Here is a 16,102-nt window from a genome sequence, read left to right on the forward strand (position 1 = left end):
GCCCGTGTGTGTGGGGTGTTGGAATGTGGATCTGGTCAGTCTCTGGGGGGGGGGGTGCTCCTTTTGAAGTCACCAAAGTGAGGAAGTTGCAGTTTTCTGTTTACCCTCACAGGTCCACAAACCTGCCGAAAGTCACAGTCGTCCGGAGCCGAGTTAGTGATTAACAAACAAAGTTCATCAGGTTAAAAGCGTTCTGAAAACTCCAAAGTTTATTGACTCTGAACGGATCCATCCAGACGTTACACTGGAGATAAGTGCAGAAAGGTACCTTGAACAATTTAGTTTTTACTTTACTACTATACAGTTAAAGATTGTAGTAAATATACTATTTATACCAGACAATTTTTTTCTTAACTGTAAAAAGAGCAATGTATCTATCGCATAACAAACAAAGCCAAATTGTCATACAGTGGTGTGAAAAAGTGGTGTGATTTTTTTTTTTTTTTGCATGTTTGTCACACTTTAATGTTTCAGATCATCAAACAAATTTAAATATTAATCAAAGATAACACAAGTAAACACAACATGCAGTTTTTAAATGAAGGTTTTTATTATGAAGGGAAAACAAAATCCAAACCCACATGGCCCTGTGTGCAAAAGTGCTTGCCCCCTTGATTGTTGATTGCTCCTGTCTGCCTCGCTGCTCAGAGTGGTTTGCATCTGTAACTCTGTATATCTTTGTTTTGAATCTCTTACTTTTATTCATTGTTGCTTATATTATTATTACCTTATATATAATATTGCCTACCACATTAATCTGACGTCACTAGCTTGTAATCTTTGAATCTAAATCGCTGTTACAATGCGTTTGCATCCCGCTAGCTTGTTTTGTCATCAGTCTCGCGCGCTCCTCTTTCAACGCGTTCATCAAACAGCTGTGGTGAGTCGGATCAGTCTACAAACACGGTAAGTCATGTCATCCTCTCCCAGTGTGATCTTGTGTTCAGTTTGTCACATGTTCAGCACAGCCCTCTCTGTCAGCGACAGGGAGTCATAAATGTAGGGAAATAGTCAGGCTGACAGAGAGAATCTCAGAATTAGAGACACGCATCCAAACTTTAATCAAGGATAGTAAGAATGCAGGGGCTTCAGATACTGTTTTGGATGCGACTAGCTTAGTGAACTCTGTACATTGTTCGGTTCCGGCTGTAGAGCCCGCGCAGCAGGGCACTTGGGTAAAGGTGAGGCGGCCTAGTCGCGGAAAACACCACTCTTCCGTTCCATTAAGAACATCAAACAGGTTCTCCCCACCCAGTGACGCACCCACTGAGAATCCTTTTGAAAGTGCCCTAGTTATTGGCGATTCTATTACACCGAACGTGAAAATAGAGACACCAGCCACCATAGTCACATGTTTGCCAAAATTGTATACCACTTATCACTGTAAAGCTGCTTTGACACAATCTGCATTGTAAAAAGCGCTATATAAATAAAGGTGACTTGACTTTACTTAATTGGACAAACATCTGTAAACGAACAAGTTCATCAGTATTTCATATTCTAGGCAGAGATGAACATGAGATCACATAACACTTAAACATAAAATGAAAGTTTTCCTCTACAGACATACAGCGGATGTGTTAAAGTCTGTTATGTGTAGGGAAGATGTAAGATCTCCTCCCATCCTCAGGGGGAGCTGTGTTGTGAAGTGTTGTGCCCTTCTTCACCATGGGTGGAGCTGTTCACTGTCACACTTCTGTTCTGGTGGAGAGATTTGTTGAGAAAGGTTCATTTCTCGAGGCTTTGAATGAACGCAGCGACATCTGCTGGTCAAAGCAAATATGGTGCAGGAAAAACTGTCAGGAGTTCATGATACATTAACATACACACACACACACACACACACACATGATTGAATAAATAAATAATAGTTGTGTGAAGTATTTATGCTCAGATCTGTTTCATAATGATTTATAATTTTGTAACTTGGCAGTGCTTTTGTTGAACACACAGAAATGAAGTTGTTTAGACTGGATAAAGAAGGTGAAAGTGATGAAGGTGGACTGGACAGAGAGAAGTGGAAGAGCTCGTGTAACATTAGAGGAAAAACTGTGTCTATATGAGCCCAATCTACAGAGAGTAAAATGAGTCTGAGTCACTATATATCAACTCTAGCTGGATTTAAACACTCAGTTCAGATCAGAGGAAGTTCTCAACCACAGGAGGAGCTGATGATGATTAAAGGAGGAGCTGTAACTATATAATGAAGAGAAAGACTGACAGAAACAGAAAATGGCTGATCAGTGTGATCTGTGTCTGCTGGGACTGATCATTCTCTCTTCACTTCTCACAGGTAAAGAAATCTGGATTTTCTCTAAAGACATTTAGTGGAATTAGTCTGGAAAGAGTTGATTTGAACATGCTCAGTTTATTCTTGCACACATTCACGTTGTGATCTCAGAGTTGTGTATTGATACATACAGATCATACTGTATTATTCCTGATACTGGACATAGAGTCACTCAAACATCTGATGATCAACAATTATCTTCATATTCAGAGATTTCAACAGCTACATGATCAAGACAAACACTTTATTCTGGAGAGTGTGATGATTGTGTGAAGTGAGGAAAAAAGAGTTTAATTCTGATATGGTTTATATTTTCATTTATTAATATATATATCATAATGATCAGTCAAATATACTGTGTTTCAGGAACCAGTGGAGTGGATCGTGTGTTCATCAGTCCTGGTGAAAATGTCCGTCTGCCCTGTAATAATGCTCTTTCTGACTGCAAATCAACATATTGGATCTACAGTAACATATTCAGACATTCATGGACAGTTGAACTGATTACTGGAGGGATAAAGAAGAAAGAAACAGAGAGACATGAGAGACTGAGTCTGGGGTCTGACTGCTCTCTGAACATCAAGAACATCACAGAAGAAGATTATGGATTATACACCTGCAGACAATATATGAATGGAGAACAAAAAGGAACTGATGCAGATGTTTATCTGCATGTTCTTCATGATAAGTTTAGGCAAGGCAAGGCAATTTTATTTGTATAGCAGATTTCATACACAATGGTAATTCAAAGTGCTTTACATAAAGAAGAACTAAATACATAATAATAATGGAACAAATAAGAAATAGAAATAACAGTAAAAACAGAGAATTTTCTGTATCTGGATGGAAGAGTAAGGAAGTTTCAGGGAGTTTTTTGCTGTCCGTCAGAGCGGATCTAAACGGATCTTCCTCACACAGAGGGATAACTGTTTATATTTGTCAGGTAGCTGTGCGATTAAACATTACCCTTACAGACAAATCTTCCTAGGCTGACTCTATACAGAGCTGCATCCAGGGATAACTAAAAAAAAAACTTAGTCAAGTTAAGTCACCTTTATTTATGTAGCAGCTTTACATTGATAACTGGTACATAAATTTTGGCTGCACAGCAGCTCTTAAAGAATAGTGTCAATGCAGGCAGATCAAAGCACTGTTGAATAAATGTCAAGAATACTGTTGAATATCAAATGTCAAGTCAAATGTCAAGTGTCCCCAACTAAGCAAGCCAAAGGCGACAGCGGCAAGGAACCCAAACTCCAACAGGTGACATCAGGTGACAAACAAGTGTCAAATAGGTGTTAAAATGGAGAAAAAAACCTTGGGAGAAACCAGGTTTAGTCGGGGGGCCAGTTCTCCTCTGGCGAACAGTGCTTTGTTATGATTCAGGTTGCTATCATAAGTCCGATAGGATCGCAACAATCAAAGTATTTATTTCAGTTCCATCCAGTTGAGGATCGTATTCATCATGCCGGTATGGACGGTTTGTTGAGGAACTGTGGCACTGGCTGTCGTGTCGATGAGGCCTTCACAATGGATGATCTAGTTGACTCGATCTCTGCTGATACTTCAGGGCTGCGTTGTGGTCGTGTCCAGTTGAGGATCGTATTCATCACGCCGGTATGGACGGTCTGTTGAGGAACTGTGACACTGGCTGTCGTGTCGATGAGGCCTTCACAATGGATGATCTAGTTGACTCGATCTCTGCTGATACTTCAGGGCTGCGTTGTATTCGTGTCCAGTTGAGGATCGTATTCATCACGCCGGTATGGACGGTTTGTTGAGGAACTGTGACACTGGCTGTCGTGTCGATGAGGCCTTCACAATGGATGATCTAGTTGACTCGATCTCTGCTGATACTTCAGGGCTGCGTTGTATTCGTGTCCAGTTGAGGATCGTATTCATCACGCTGGTATGGACAGTCTGTTGAGGAACTGTGGCACTGGCTGTCGTGTTGATGATGTCTTCACAATGGATGATCTAGTTGACTCGATCTCTGCTGATACTTCAGGGCTGTGTTGTGGTCGTGTCAAGGCGCAGGTCCTTGGTCTCAGCTGGATACGGCCCGGATCCGGTTGACTACGGTAAACCTCGGGATAAACAGAAAGACTAATATTAGCGTAGATGCCATTCTTTTTCTGATGTAACGAGTACATCTGGTGTTATAGGAAGTGTTCCCAGTTTCGGCTGACCTAATTTATGCAGCCTAATAATTCTTTAACAGATTTGAAAATATAAATTGATAATGTGTTATGTGTATGCCAGGTTAAAGAGATGCGTTTTTAGTCTAGATTTAAACTGACAGAGTGTGTCTGCTTCCCGAACAATGCTAGGAAGATTGTTCCAGAGTTTGGGTGCCAAATAGGAGAAGGATCTACCGCCTGCGGTTGATATTGATATTCTAGGTATTATCAGCTGGCCTGAATTCTGAGAACGCAATAAACGTGAAGGACTATAATGATTTAAGAGCTCGCTTAGGTACTGGGGAGCTAAACCATTTAGTGCTTTGTAAGTAATTAGCAAGATTTTAAAATCTATACAATGTTTAACAGAAAGCCAATGCAGTGATGACAGAACTGGGCTAATATGATCATACTTCCTAGTTCTAGTAAGAACTCTAGCTGCTGCATTTTGTACGAGCTGAAGTTTATTTATCAAGCGGGAGGAACAACCACCCAGTAGAGCGTTATAGTAATCTAGCCTTGAGGTCATGAACGCATGAACTAACTGTTCTGCATTCTTCATTGAGAGCATATGTCGTAGTTTAGATATATTTTTAAGATGGAAGAATGTGGTTTTACAGGTGCTAGTAACATGGCCTTCAAATGAAAGATTGGTATCAAAGAGCACACCCAGGTTCCTAACTGATGATGAAGACTTAACAGAGCAGCCATCAAGTGTTAGACAGTATTCTAGGTTATTACGTGAAGAAGTTTTCGGTCCAAAACTTAGAATATCTGTTTTTTCTGAATTTAGTAGAAGGAAATTACTGGTCATCCAGTTTTTTATATCAGCTATACATTCTGTTAATTTAGCGAATTGGTAAGTTTCGCCAGGGCGCGAAGAAATATAGAGCTGAGTATCATCAGCATAACAGTGAAAACTAACGCCATGCTTCCTAATGATATCTCCCAAGGGTAGCATGTACAGAGTGAAAAGCAACGGTCCTAGTACTGAGCCTTGCGGTACTCCATATTTAACTTGTGATTGATATGACATCTCATCATTTACTACTACAAACTGATAACGGTCAGATAAGTATGATTTGAACCATGCCAATGCAATTCCACTAATGCCAACATAGTTTTCGAGTCTATTTAGGAGAATATTGTGATCAATAGTGTCAAATGCAGCACTAAGATCCAGTAATACTAATAGAGAGATACAACCACGATCTGATGATAAGAGCAAATCATTAGTAACTCTAATGAGAGCAGTCTCAGTACTATGGTATGGTCTAAATCCTGACTGGAAATCCTCACAGATACTATTTCTTTCTAAAAAGGAACATAGTTGTGATGAAACTGCCTTTTCTAGTATTTTTGACAGAAAAGTGAGATTTGAAATCGGCCTGTAATTGACTAATTCTCTAGGATCAAGTTGTGGTTTTTTAATAAGAGGTTTAATAACAGCCAGCTTAAAAGTTTTTGGTACGTATCCTAGTGATAAAGATGAATTAACAATATTAAGAAGAGGATCTATGACCTCCGGAAGCATCTCTTTCAATAGCTTAGTCGGTATAGGGTCTAACATACATGTTGTTGATTTTGATGATTTAACAAGTTTAGACAATTCTTCCTCTCCTAAAGCACTAAAGGAAATGAATTTTTCCTCACGGACACTACAATGCACTGTCTGACACAATACTGTAGTAGATGGTTGCATGGTTATAATTTTTTCTCTAATATTATCAATCTTGCAAGTAAAGAAGTTCATAAAGTCATTACTGCTGTGCTCTTTGGAAACATCAGAAGTTGAAGCTTTATTACTTGTTAATTTAGCCACTGTATCAAATAAATACCTAGGGTTGTGTTTATTTTCTTCTAAAAGTTTTGAAAAATAGGCAGATTTAGCAGTTTTTAAGGCCTTTCTGTACTCAATCATTCTCTCTCTCCACGAAATGCGAAATACTTCTAGTTTTGTTTTCTTCCAGCTGTGCTCCATTTTTCTAGCTGCTGTTTTTAGGGCCCGAGTGTGCTCATTGTACCATGGCATTGGATTAAATTCCTTAATCTTTTTTAAACGCAAAGGAGCAACTGAGTGTAATGTGCTGGAAAAGACAGAGGCAATAGTTTCTGTTGCAATATCAAGGTCTTCTAAGCTGTCTGGTTAGAAGCTAAGGCAATGAAACTGATCAGGAAGATTATTTATAAAGCGATCTTCAGTGGTAGAAGTGATGGTTCTACCATATTTATGGCAGGGAGGCAGTTTAGCCTCTTTGACTAAATGTAGTATACACTAGACTAGATAATGATCTGAGATATCATCACTCTGCTGCAGAATTTCAACGGCATCAATATTGATTCCATGTGACAATATTAGATCTAAAGTATGATTATGACAGTGAGTGGGTCCTGACACGTGTTGTCTAACACCAATAGAGTTTAGAATGTCTGTAAATGCCAACTCCAATGAGTCTTACTTCCTAATTCTCCCAGTTATTTCAACCAGACAGCAAGATATAAAATGCATTAAATGTCAGAAAATAAAAAGATACATAAAATATATAAAATGCATTAAAAATGAAATAAATAAAAAATAAGAAAAAGAGTTGAACGAATAAAAAGATAGTGTGTATAAAAGAAAGTACAAACAGTTTGGATATAGCACAGTGCTCAATCAGCAAATGCATAGATAAAAAGATGTGTTTTGAGTCTGGATTTGAATGTGGCTACTGTTGGAGCACACCTGATCTCTTCTGGAAGCTGGTTCCATCTGCGGCTGGTGTAACAGCTAAAAGCAGACTCTCCTTGCTTTGAGTGAACCCTTGGCATTTCTAAGTGACTTGATCCTGATAATCTGAGTGATCTGTTAGGTTTATATTCTATGAGCATATCTGCAATGTATTGAGGTCCTAGGCCATTGAGTGATTTATAAATCAGCGCAAGGACCTGAGGACGGGTGTGATGTGTTCATGTTTTCTGGTTCTGCTCAGAATCCTGGCAGCAGCGTTCTGTACGAGCTGCAGCTGTCTAATGGTCTTTTGGGGAAGACCAGTTACAATAATCCACCCTGCTGGTGATGAAAGCATGAACTCTAAGTCATTCTCTAAGTCTTGACTGGAGACAAAGCATCTAATTCTTGCAATATTTTTGTTTTGAGATGGCAATATGCTGATTTAGTTATTGTCTTTACATGGCTACTGAAACTGACTCCAAAATCACACCAAGATTCCTGACTTGATTTTTAATTGTTTGACCACTAGAGTGAAGGTACGTGTTCACTTTGAGAACTTCATCTTTGTTTTCAAACGCAATGACTTCAGTTTTGTCTTTGTTTAACTGAAGGAAGTTTAGGCACATCCAATTTTTTATTTCATCAATGCACTGGCACATGGAGTCAATGGGGCTGATAGGGCAAGGTAAATCTGGGTGTCATCTGCATAGCTGTGATATGCAATTTGGTTCTTTCTCATTATTTGGCTCCGTGGCAGCATATATAGGTTGAACAGGAGGGGTGCAAGTATTGAATCTTGAGGGACTCCGCATGTCATGGATGTCCACTCAGACTTATGGTCACCGATACTCACATAATAACCTCTCCCTTCTAAGTATGACCTGAACCATTTAAGGACCATCCCAGAAAGCCCAACCCAGTTTTCCAGCCTGTCAAGAAGAATGTTGTGATCAACAGTGTCAAACGCAGCACTGAGGTCGAGTAGAACCAGCACTGATAATTTACCTGTATCTGTGTTTAGGCAAATATCATTTACTATCTTTATGAGCGCTGTCTCTGTGCTTTGATGTGGTCGGAAACCAGATTGAAAATTGTCAAAATATCCATTCAAGCTTAAGAACTTGTTCAGTTGATTGAAAACAACTTTTTCAATGATCTTACCTATGAAAGGAAGATTTGAGATTGGTCTGTAGTTGCTCAATATGGTGTTATCCATATTGCTCTTTTTCAGGAGGGGCTTAACAACAGCAGTTTTCAGAGAGTTTGGAAAAGTCCCAGAGAGAAGTGAGGCATTTACCACTTCTAGGAGATCTGCTTCTAAACAGTTAAACACGCTTTTGAAAAAAGATGTGGGAAGTGTGTCAAGGGTGCAGGTTGATGTTTTAAGGTGCTGTACTGTTTCTTCCAAACTTTTACCATCAATTGCTTCGAAATCAGACATAATAGCTACTTTCTGAGGTTGTGATCTGATCTGTTTTACCCCAGTGCAGCTCAAGGATGTGCTGATCGCCTTTCTGATATTATTAATTTTCTCAGAGAAGAAGGAAGCAAACTCACAGCATTTGCTGTCTGAGAGCATTTCACTGGGAATCTGACTCGGGGGGGGGTTTGTTAGTCTCTCTACAGTAGCAAAAAGAGTGCGGGTGTTGTTTAAGTTTCTGTTTATAATATTTGAGAAGAAGGTCTGTCTAGCTTTGCCTAGTTCCACATTGAAAGCATGAAGGTTATCTTCATAGATGTTATAATGGATTTCAAGTTTTGTCTTTCGCCACATGCGCTCAGCTTTTCTGCTGTTACAATCATGCCTTCCCGGACTCCAGTTCCAAGCATCCTCCTGTTCTGCACACCTGTTCTCACTTCCCTCATCAGTCTTCCCATCATCTCCCCGGATTCCCAGCACCTGTTGTCCTCGTCAGCACTCCCTTTAAGTTGGACTCACTCCTAGCACTCCCTGTCCGTTCTATTGTTAAGTATATGTGTGTGAAGCTGTCATTCTGATCCTTGTTTGTAAATAAAGCCCATACTATTGTGGATTTCCGTATTCGCACAGCACCATAACAGAAGAACGGACCCAACCGCTGGAAATCCACCCAAAAGATGGGCTTATTCCTTGTGCCCGAATCTCCTGTGTCTCCCAAGTTAACTCCAGTGGAGGATCGCCTGTGTGGGTTCCGACAGGACGGTTGCTCGCTGGAGAGGTATGTGGAGGAATTTGTTGAGCTTGCTTATTTGGCTAATTGGCCAGATGCCCTGTTGAACGCCTGTTTTCTGGTAGGGCTGGACGAGGACACGATCAGTTTTAAAGAACCTGCCTGTTGTTTTTCCCTAGTCAAAGCAATTAATCTGATTTTGTTTCTAAATTGTTCTGATTTTGTCATTGAGGAGGTTCTTGATAAATCGTGTAATCCTCGTCCAGTCCCCGCAGAAACACAGACGGCCTGGCCAGTTCGCCAATCGCCGCTTTCCTCCACCTACTCCTCCAGTGGGCATTCCCCTTGGTGTCCTGCAGGACCCAAAACCCATGAAGGCCAATGAAAGATCCTCCGCTGGGCCAAGAAAAAAAGAAGGAAAAGGCTGCCAAGCAATCCCAGTCTCCTAAGTTTTCTGTCGCCAAGCAGTCTGCGCTTCCTGTAAAGCCTGCCGCCCAGTCTGAACCCTCGCAAAGGGAGGAGGACTGGTTAATATACTTTTGGGCTGAACCTGCTCCCAGTCCCCTCGACCTTGCTTCAGCCTTCACCAAGCCCGCTCTATGTTTCCACGAGCCCGCTCCAGCCCTCGCCGAGCCCACTCCAGCCCCGGCTGACAATGAGTCTGCCCCTGCTGCCCACGAGTCTGTTCCAAGTGTTCCCAAGTCAGCTCCAGCAGCCGACGGGCCAGCTTCAGCGGTCCACGAACCCACCCAAGCAGTCCACGAGCCCACTCCAACCAACGAACCCATGCCTGACCCACCATGGCTGCCCATGGCCCCTGACCCATCATGGCCACCTAAGTCTCCTGACCCGCCGTGATGGCCCGAGGTCCTAGACCTGCCCTGGAGACCTCCGCACCCGCCTGCACCCCCCCGCACCTGCCTGTAGGTCTCCAGGGCACCCACCCCCCCTTCCCTGTTGTATCATCTGAGGCGCGGGGAGGGGAGGGGGAGGTAATGTTACAATCATGCCTTCCCAGACTCCAGTTCCCAGCATCCTCCTGTTCTGCACACCTGTTCTCACTTCCCTCATCAGTCTTCCCGTCATCTCCCCGGATTCCCAGCACCTGTTGTTCTCGTCAGCACTCCCTTTAAGTTGGACTCACTCCTAGCACTCCCTGTCCATTCTATTGTTAAGTATATGTGTGTGAAGCTGTCATTCTGATCCTTGTTTGTAAATAAAGCCTGTACTATTGTGGATTTGCGTATTCACCTCGTCTATACAGCACAGCACCATAACATTTGCATTGTCTTTTCATATTTTGCACTGCTGTTGAGTTTCTCCACAGTGCTTTTTGTCTGCCACTTTTCTTCCTGACTTTCAGGAGCAATGTTATCAATAACATTCTGTACTTTTGAGTTAAAAGAATCAAGGAGAAAATCAAATTTATGATTATGTGATAAATTTAAAAAGGGCAGATTCTCCCTTTAAACTCACATGATGATTGAAGAGTCTGTGATTTGTGTCTTGTGTTGTGTATATATATAATTCAGGTTGATTAGGACACTTTTTCCCAGTCATTTCAATAGCAAAAAGTGTCCTAATCAACCTGAATTCCATATATATATATATATATATATATATATATATATTGAATTTCTGTGTTACTTTTGCTATATTTTCACACTTAAAACAATGATTTGGTAATCCTCTTGTATTCTTCTGTGCTAAGAAATAAGTCTCCTGATAGTTCTCTCCCAAGTGCTTCGATTGTTGTCAGTATTAAGTCTGAGAATGATTCAGTGGGCTATATAACACTTAATTTTTAAGAAATTACTTCTCTTTAAATGTTTTGTTTCTCATCATACTTACCTTTTAATAAAATATTAAAATAATAAAAATGTCTTAAACTTACACCAATATATATTTTTATTTAGCACAATTTAGTAAATGTGTGTATTATATATATAAAATATACACACATAATAATATACACATAATATACACACACACACACTATATGATGTTTTATAAACGTAGTTCAGGAGGAACAAGTCAAATAAGATACCCAATCATTACAACATCTTAATCATTACCTCATCTCAACCAGCTGTCAACAATCTGTAATCAACGTATCTACCCAATCGGCATGAGTTCAGGCCTGTATATAATCACAGTCAAACTCACCCAAGGATCCTCGACAGTTTCCAGAATCCCTCCACCACCCCGTCTCCTCACGCTCTCTGGATTACTTCATATAATCTAAAAGGAGGGGGGGGGGGTACTCTGTGTTCGGGCCGATTACCGAGCTCGGAGCCCTCTCCAAATACGTTTACCAATTAATTTACCTGACTTATTTGTAAGTGTGAACTCGTGAAATATATATATAAAGTCAAATAATTGTATGTGAGAGAGTCAGTTGTAATATCATTGCGTTCCTATTGGTCAGTGTTAGAGGAGCTCAGCTTAGCCTGACAGTTAGCCTGCTCCGGAGCAGGCTAGCTGCAAAGTGTAAATCTCCATAGTAACTTAATGTAGATTAATTTAGCCTCCCTTCATGCAAGCGAGTCAGGGCTAAATTCAGCCAGGATAACTGGAAAATCCCAGCTTAATCCCTTATCTTGCTTTTGTGCAATACCCCCCAGATGTGTGTCAAGTCAGTGTGTTTACAACAACACTTCTCTGTGGTATAGAGTCACTATAGCAACTCTAGCATGATGTCATCACTCAGATCAGGAGCTGTAACTATATAATGAAGAGAATGAAGCTCTTAGACTAATTCTGAAATGGAGAACACAGTAATATGCAAATGAAATAATGGCTTTCTCTTTTTCTATTTGTCCTCTTTGAGTTCTGGCTTTGAGTTCTAGTGTTTGCATGACCTTTTGTCTAATTTTATATATATGCTTTCTGTGGTATGTTCAGAGGTGTGATCTCACTGTTGAGGTCTGGAAACATGTTACTGCTGAGGCCTCAGTTAGTTTAACCACACAAGTTAATAAAGAAACACTTAAAGAAGGAAGAGGAAATGAGATCATCTCTGAACCCAGTTTAGACTGATGGAGTGGGTTTCTTTAATAACCAGTGTGGTCAAACATCATTTAGTATCATACAAAAGTCTTTGCAATAGTTCAAGATACTTAGACACTAAGAGGCTCCTTTCAGTGTTCATTTACAATGGAAACTTGATGTCTGAAGTCACTTATGGACGTCACATTGATGTTTGTCTGTTGATGCAGCAGCGTCTTACTAAAGCAGCAATAACAGCATTTCCTCTCTGTTTCACTCCTCTTTCCCAACAACCTGATCCATATTTCCACACAAGATCAGTTCCAAGCCTAAAACACTGTAATGAGACTGAAGCAGGACACCTGGGTCAAATGATTATTATTTCATTTTCTGATAAGATTTTCTATATTTCAATATAATTCCTGCAGAAATGCTCAGAGTTTATCATCGTTCTGATCTGAATGTGCTTTTATCAGTTTAAAGCAGTGTGTTAGCATTAGATCAATCTGCTGCAGATGGTGAAGTATGAATGACAAAAGTGTTCATGGATTTTGGGGCTCATTGAACGTGAAAGCAATGAAAAATGATTGAATGTGCTGTAGTGAAAGCATCTTTAAAAAAAGCCTGTTGTATCTGCTGTTGTGGCAGGGTGTAAGTGCCCCAGTATCACTGCCTGTAGACGCAGTAGGGAGGTGGGTGCCTTTTTGTTTTTACTAACCCCTGTTTTCTCCTGTTTTTGGTTAGTAAGGTAGTCAGGTAAGAGGTTTGTTGTTTATTTGATGTTTTGTTTGATAGGTTATTTAGACTCCCTTACTCGAGTTAGCCTACTCATTTTGTTTGTTATTTTGGCTTTAACCCCCTCCCGAAGCTAGAAGCGTCTTGTTATTTATCATTACTTGTTTGAGTTCTCATTGTTTTGCATTATCCTTGATTGTTATAAGAGACTTTACTTTAAATAAACCCTTGAAAAGTTATTCTGTGTTTGTGTGAGTTCTGGGAGTGCCGACAGAACCAACTCTCTCTCATCTTTGGCCCTGTTCTTCCGTAGTGATTCGTTTTATTATTTTTTTTAAAATATATGTTACTCCCCCGCCGCCCCAAAAAAAGGGGGACGTAACACAGTTCAGTCCACACTTCCTGACATCTTTCTGACGAGGATTGTGTCGACAATCGTAACCTTGAGGTCTAGATGGTTTTTTTACATGATAAACTGTATATCATTTCTTTATTTACTTCTTCTCTATGCATTTATGCTGTGTTTTTGTGGATATTTTGTATTTTTCTACCTATTTACTGCACAATTACTTAGGCATGTCATAAATTGGCTTATGAAAAATAGATTTTTAATGAAAAAATCACTTTAATGATGAACTTAATTAAATCTAAATTGTATTTGGACATTGCTCTATGTGTTAGGGATAGAATACCACCATCTAGAGGTTTGTGGAAAAACTTTAGGAATTATAGTTAAAGAAAGAAAGTGTAACGAAACATCTCTCCAATAGAGGTCAATAGGGACTCATTAGGGACAGTGTGTGTTTGTGTTTATGCTTGTGTATATATGTGTGTGTGTATTGTAACACTCCGACTAGAGCGTACACTAAATTGAGGGAACCGCTCGTTTAAAATGGAAAAAATATGAAAAAAAGACAGACAAAAATTTGTTTCAATCACCCAAGTGTATTATACAATTTAGAAAAATTCTTGACCCACAACACAACAAGAAAAAAAAAAAAAAAAAAAAGTGTATGCGAAAGTGAAAGTCCAACTGTAGTATGTATGAAATTGAATCAGTCTCACCGGAAAATGTCCATGAATGAATGAATGAATGTCCGAGAGCAGATCCAACGTGATAACCGAAACTGTTAAAAATCCTCACTGGAAAGTAGTCCAAAGTCCAAAAAAAAAACACCCAGACAAAACTCCACAAGCGAGACGGCAGTAAACTCCAACAAAAACAGTTCGGTAAGTATTCCACAACGGGACAGCAGAAGGGAGTGAACACAGACGCTACCAGACGCCGGTAAGCCTGCTACCTTTTAAGTTCCGTGTAATGGTCACGTGATCCGTAGGCCTCACGGGACGTGCGAAATCTCGCGAGAGCTCGTTCACATGGGGTCTCACACACACACACACACACACACACACACACACACACTGGAGCAACGGAACAGAACACAAGGTGACAATTAAAATAAATGACCAACCACACATTCTTGTTAATCATACACGAGTATAAATATCACCCCTTATGTGGCAATGCTACAGTATGAGAAAGTTTGTTCTACTTTGTGTTTATAGTCAAGGACCAGACCTTTATTTGCATGTAAAAGTTTTCATATTTAGGCCAGTTTTGTTGATTTTATTTGCCAATTTATAAAAAATGCTCTGTGTTGCAGTCACACGTGTGTGTATGTGTGTCTGTTTGTTTATGTGTGTGTATTTGTGTGTGTGTGTATGAGATAGAACGTTCGTTTCACTTTGTGTTTATTGATTGCTCCTGTCTGCCTCGCTGCTCAAGTGGTTTGCATCTGCAACTTCATATAGCTTTGTTTTGAATCTCTTACTTTTATTCATTGTTGCTTATATTATTATTACTTTATATATAATATTGCCTACCACATTAATCTGATGTCGTTAGCTTGTAATCTTTGAATCTAAATTGCTGTTACAGCGCTTTTGCATCTCGCTAGCTTGTTAACTTGTCATCAGTCTCGCGCTCCTTTTTCAACGCGTTCATCAAACAGCTGTGGTAACTCGGATCAGTCTACAAACACGGTGAGTCATGTCATCCTCTCCCAGAATTGTTTCCTGTTCCATTTGTCACATGTTCAGCATAGCTTTCTCTGTCAGCGATGAGGGATTTACATGTCATAAATGTAGGGAAATAGTCTGGCTGACAGAGAGAATCTCAGAATTAGAGACACGCATCCAAACTTTAATCGAGGATAGTAAGAATGCAGGGGCTTCAGATACTGTTTTGGATGCAACTAGGAATTGCATTGTCATGGTTCAAATCATACTTATCTGACCGCTATCAGTTTGTAGTAGTAAACGAAGAGAGGTCATAGATCCTCTTCTTAATATTGTTAATTCATCTTTATCACTAGGATACTGTTATGCTGTTACGAATGGAGACTCAGGCGGGAGATCCAAGTGCAGCATTTATTAGAAGTGAGAGTGGTCGTACAGGCAGGGTCAAAACAGGAACAAACAGGAACAGTGAGGAACAGGCAGAGTCGTAGTCAAGGGACAGGCAAAGATCAGGACAGGCAGCAACGGGTCAAAAACAAGAAACAGGCAGGAACGATAACAGACAGGCAGACAGGGAAATAACGCTCGGAATTGTCACAGGGTGAATCAAGACTTCGCAAATGGGTGGTGTGTGTGAGAGTCTTATATAGTCCTGATAATGAGCTGCAGCTGGGTGTGGTGATTAGTGATTAGTGTGAAGTGTGTGCAGGTGAGTGGCAGAGAGGATGATGGGAGATGTAGTCCGGGGAGTGACAGGAACAGACGGTGATCGTTACATAACGCCCCCCTCCCGGAAGGCGCGTCCTCGCGCCGTAAAAGGAACAGCTAGGGAGGGGGGGTGGGTGCATTGGAGATCTAACGGCAGATGGGGACGGAATCTCCAATGCAGCCCCAGGGACTCAGGCAGCCACGGCGGGTCAGGTGCCTCGGGCAGCCACGGCGGGTCAGGAGCCTCGGGCAGCCACGGCGGGTCAGGAGCCTCGGGCAGCCACGGCGGGTCAGGAGCCTCGGGCAGCCACGGCGGGTC

The 16,102-nt window shown here is 40.7% G+C and overlaps 3 protein-coding genes across 5 annotated transcripts in view; 2 read left to right on the forward strand and 1 right to left on the reverse strand.

Moving 5' to 3' along the window:
- LOC125247003 overlaps positions 1–16,102 on the reverse strand; it is a 537,225-nt gene that overhangs the window by 149,051 nt on the left and 372,072 nt on the right. The gene's annotated exons all lie outside the window — the stretch shown is intronic.
- LOC125247564 (CXADR-like membrane protein) overlaps positions 1–16,102 on the forward strand; it is an 824,350-nt gene that overhangs the window by 32,174 nt on the left and 776,074 nt on the right. The window lies entirely within an intron of this gene.
- On the forward strand, positions 9,533–10,518 carry LOC125248254 (splicing factor 3A subunit 2-like). Its single transcript, XM_048159982.1, has one exon. It carries the CDS (start codon positions 9,715–9,717, stop codon positions 10,189–10,191), a length of 477 nt encoding a protein of 158 aa, XP_048015939.1. The 5' UTR covers positions 9,533–9,714; the 3' UTR covers positions 10,192–10,518.

Source organism: Megalobrama amblycephala, linkage group LG1, assembly GCF_018812025.1.
Source record: "Megalobrama amblycephala isolate DHTTF-2021 linkage group LG1, ASM1881202v1, whole genome shotgun sequence".
Classification (NCBI taxonomy): domain Eukaryota; kingdom Metazoa; phylum Chordata; class Actinopteri; order Cypriniformes; family Xenocyprididae; genus Megalobrama; species Megalobrama amblycephala.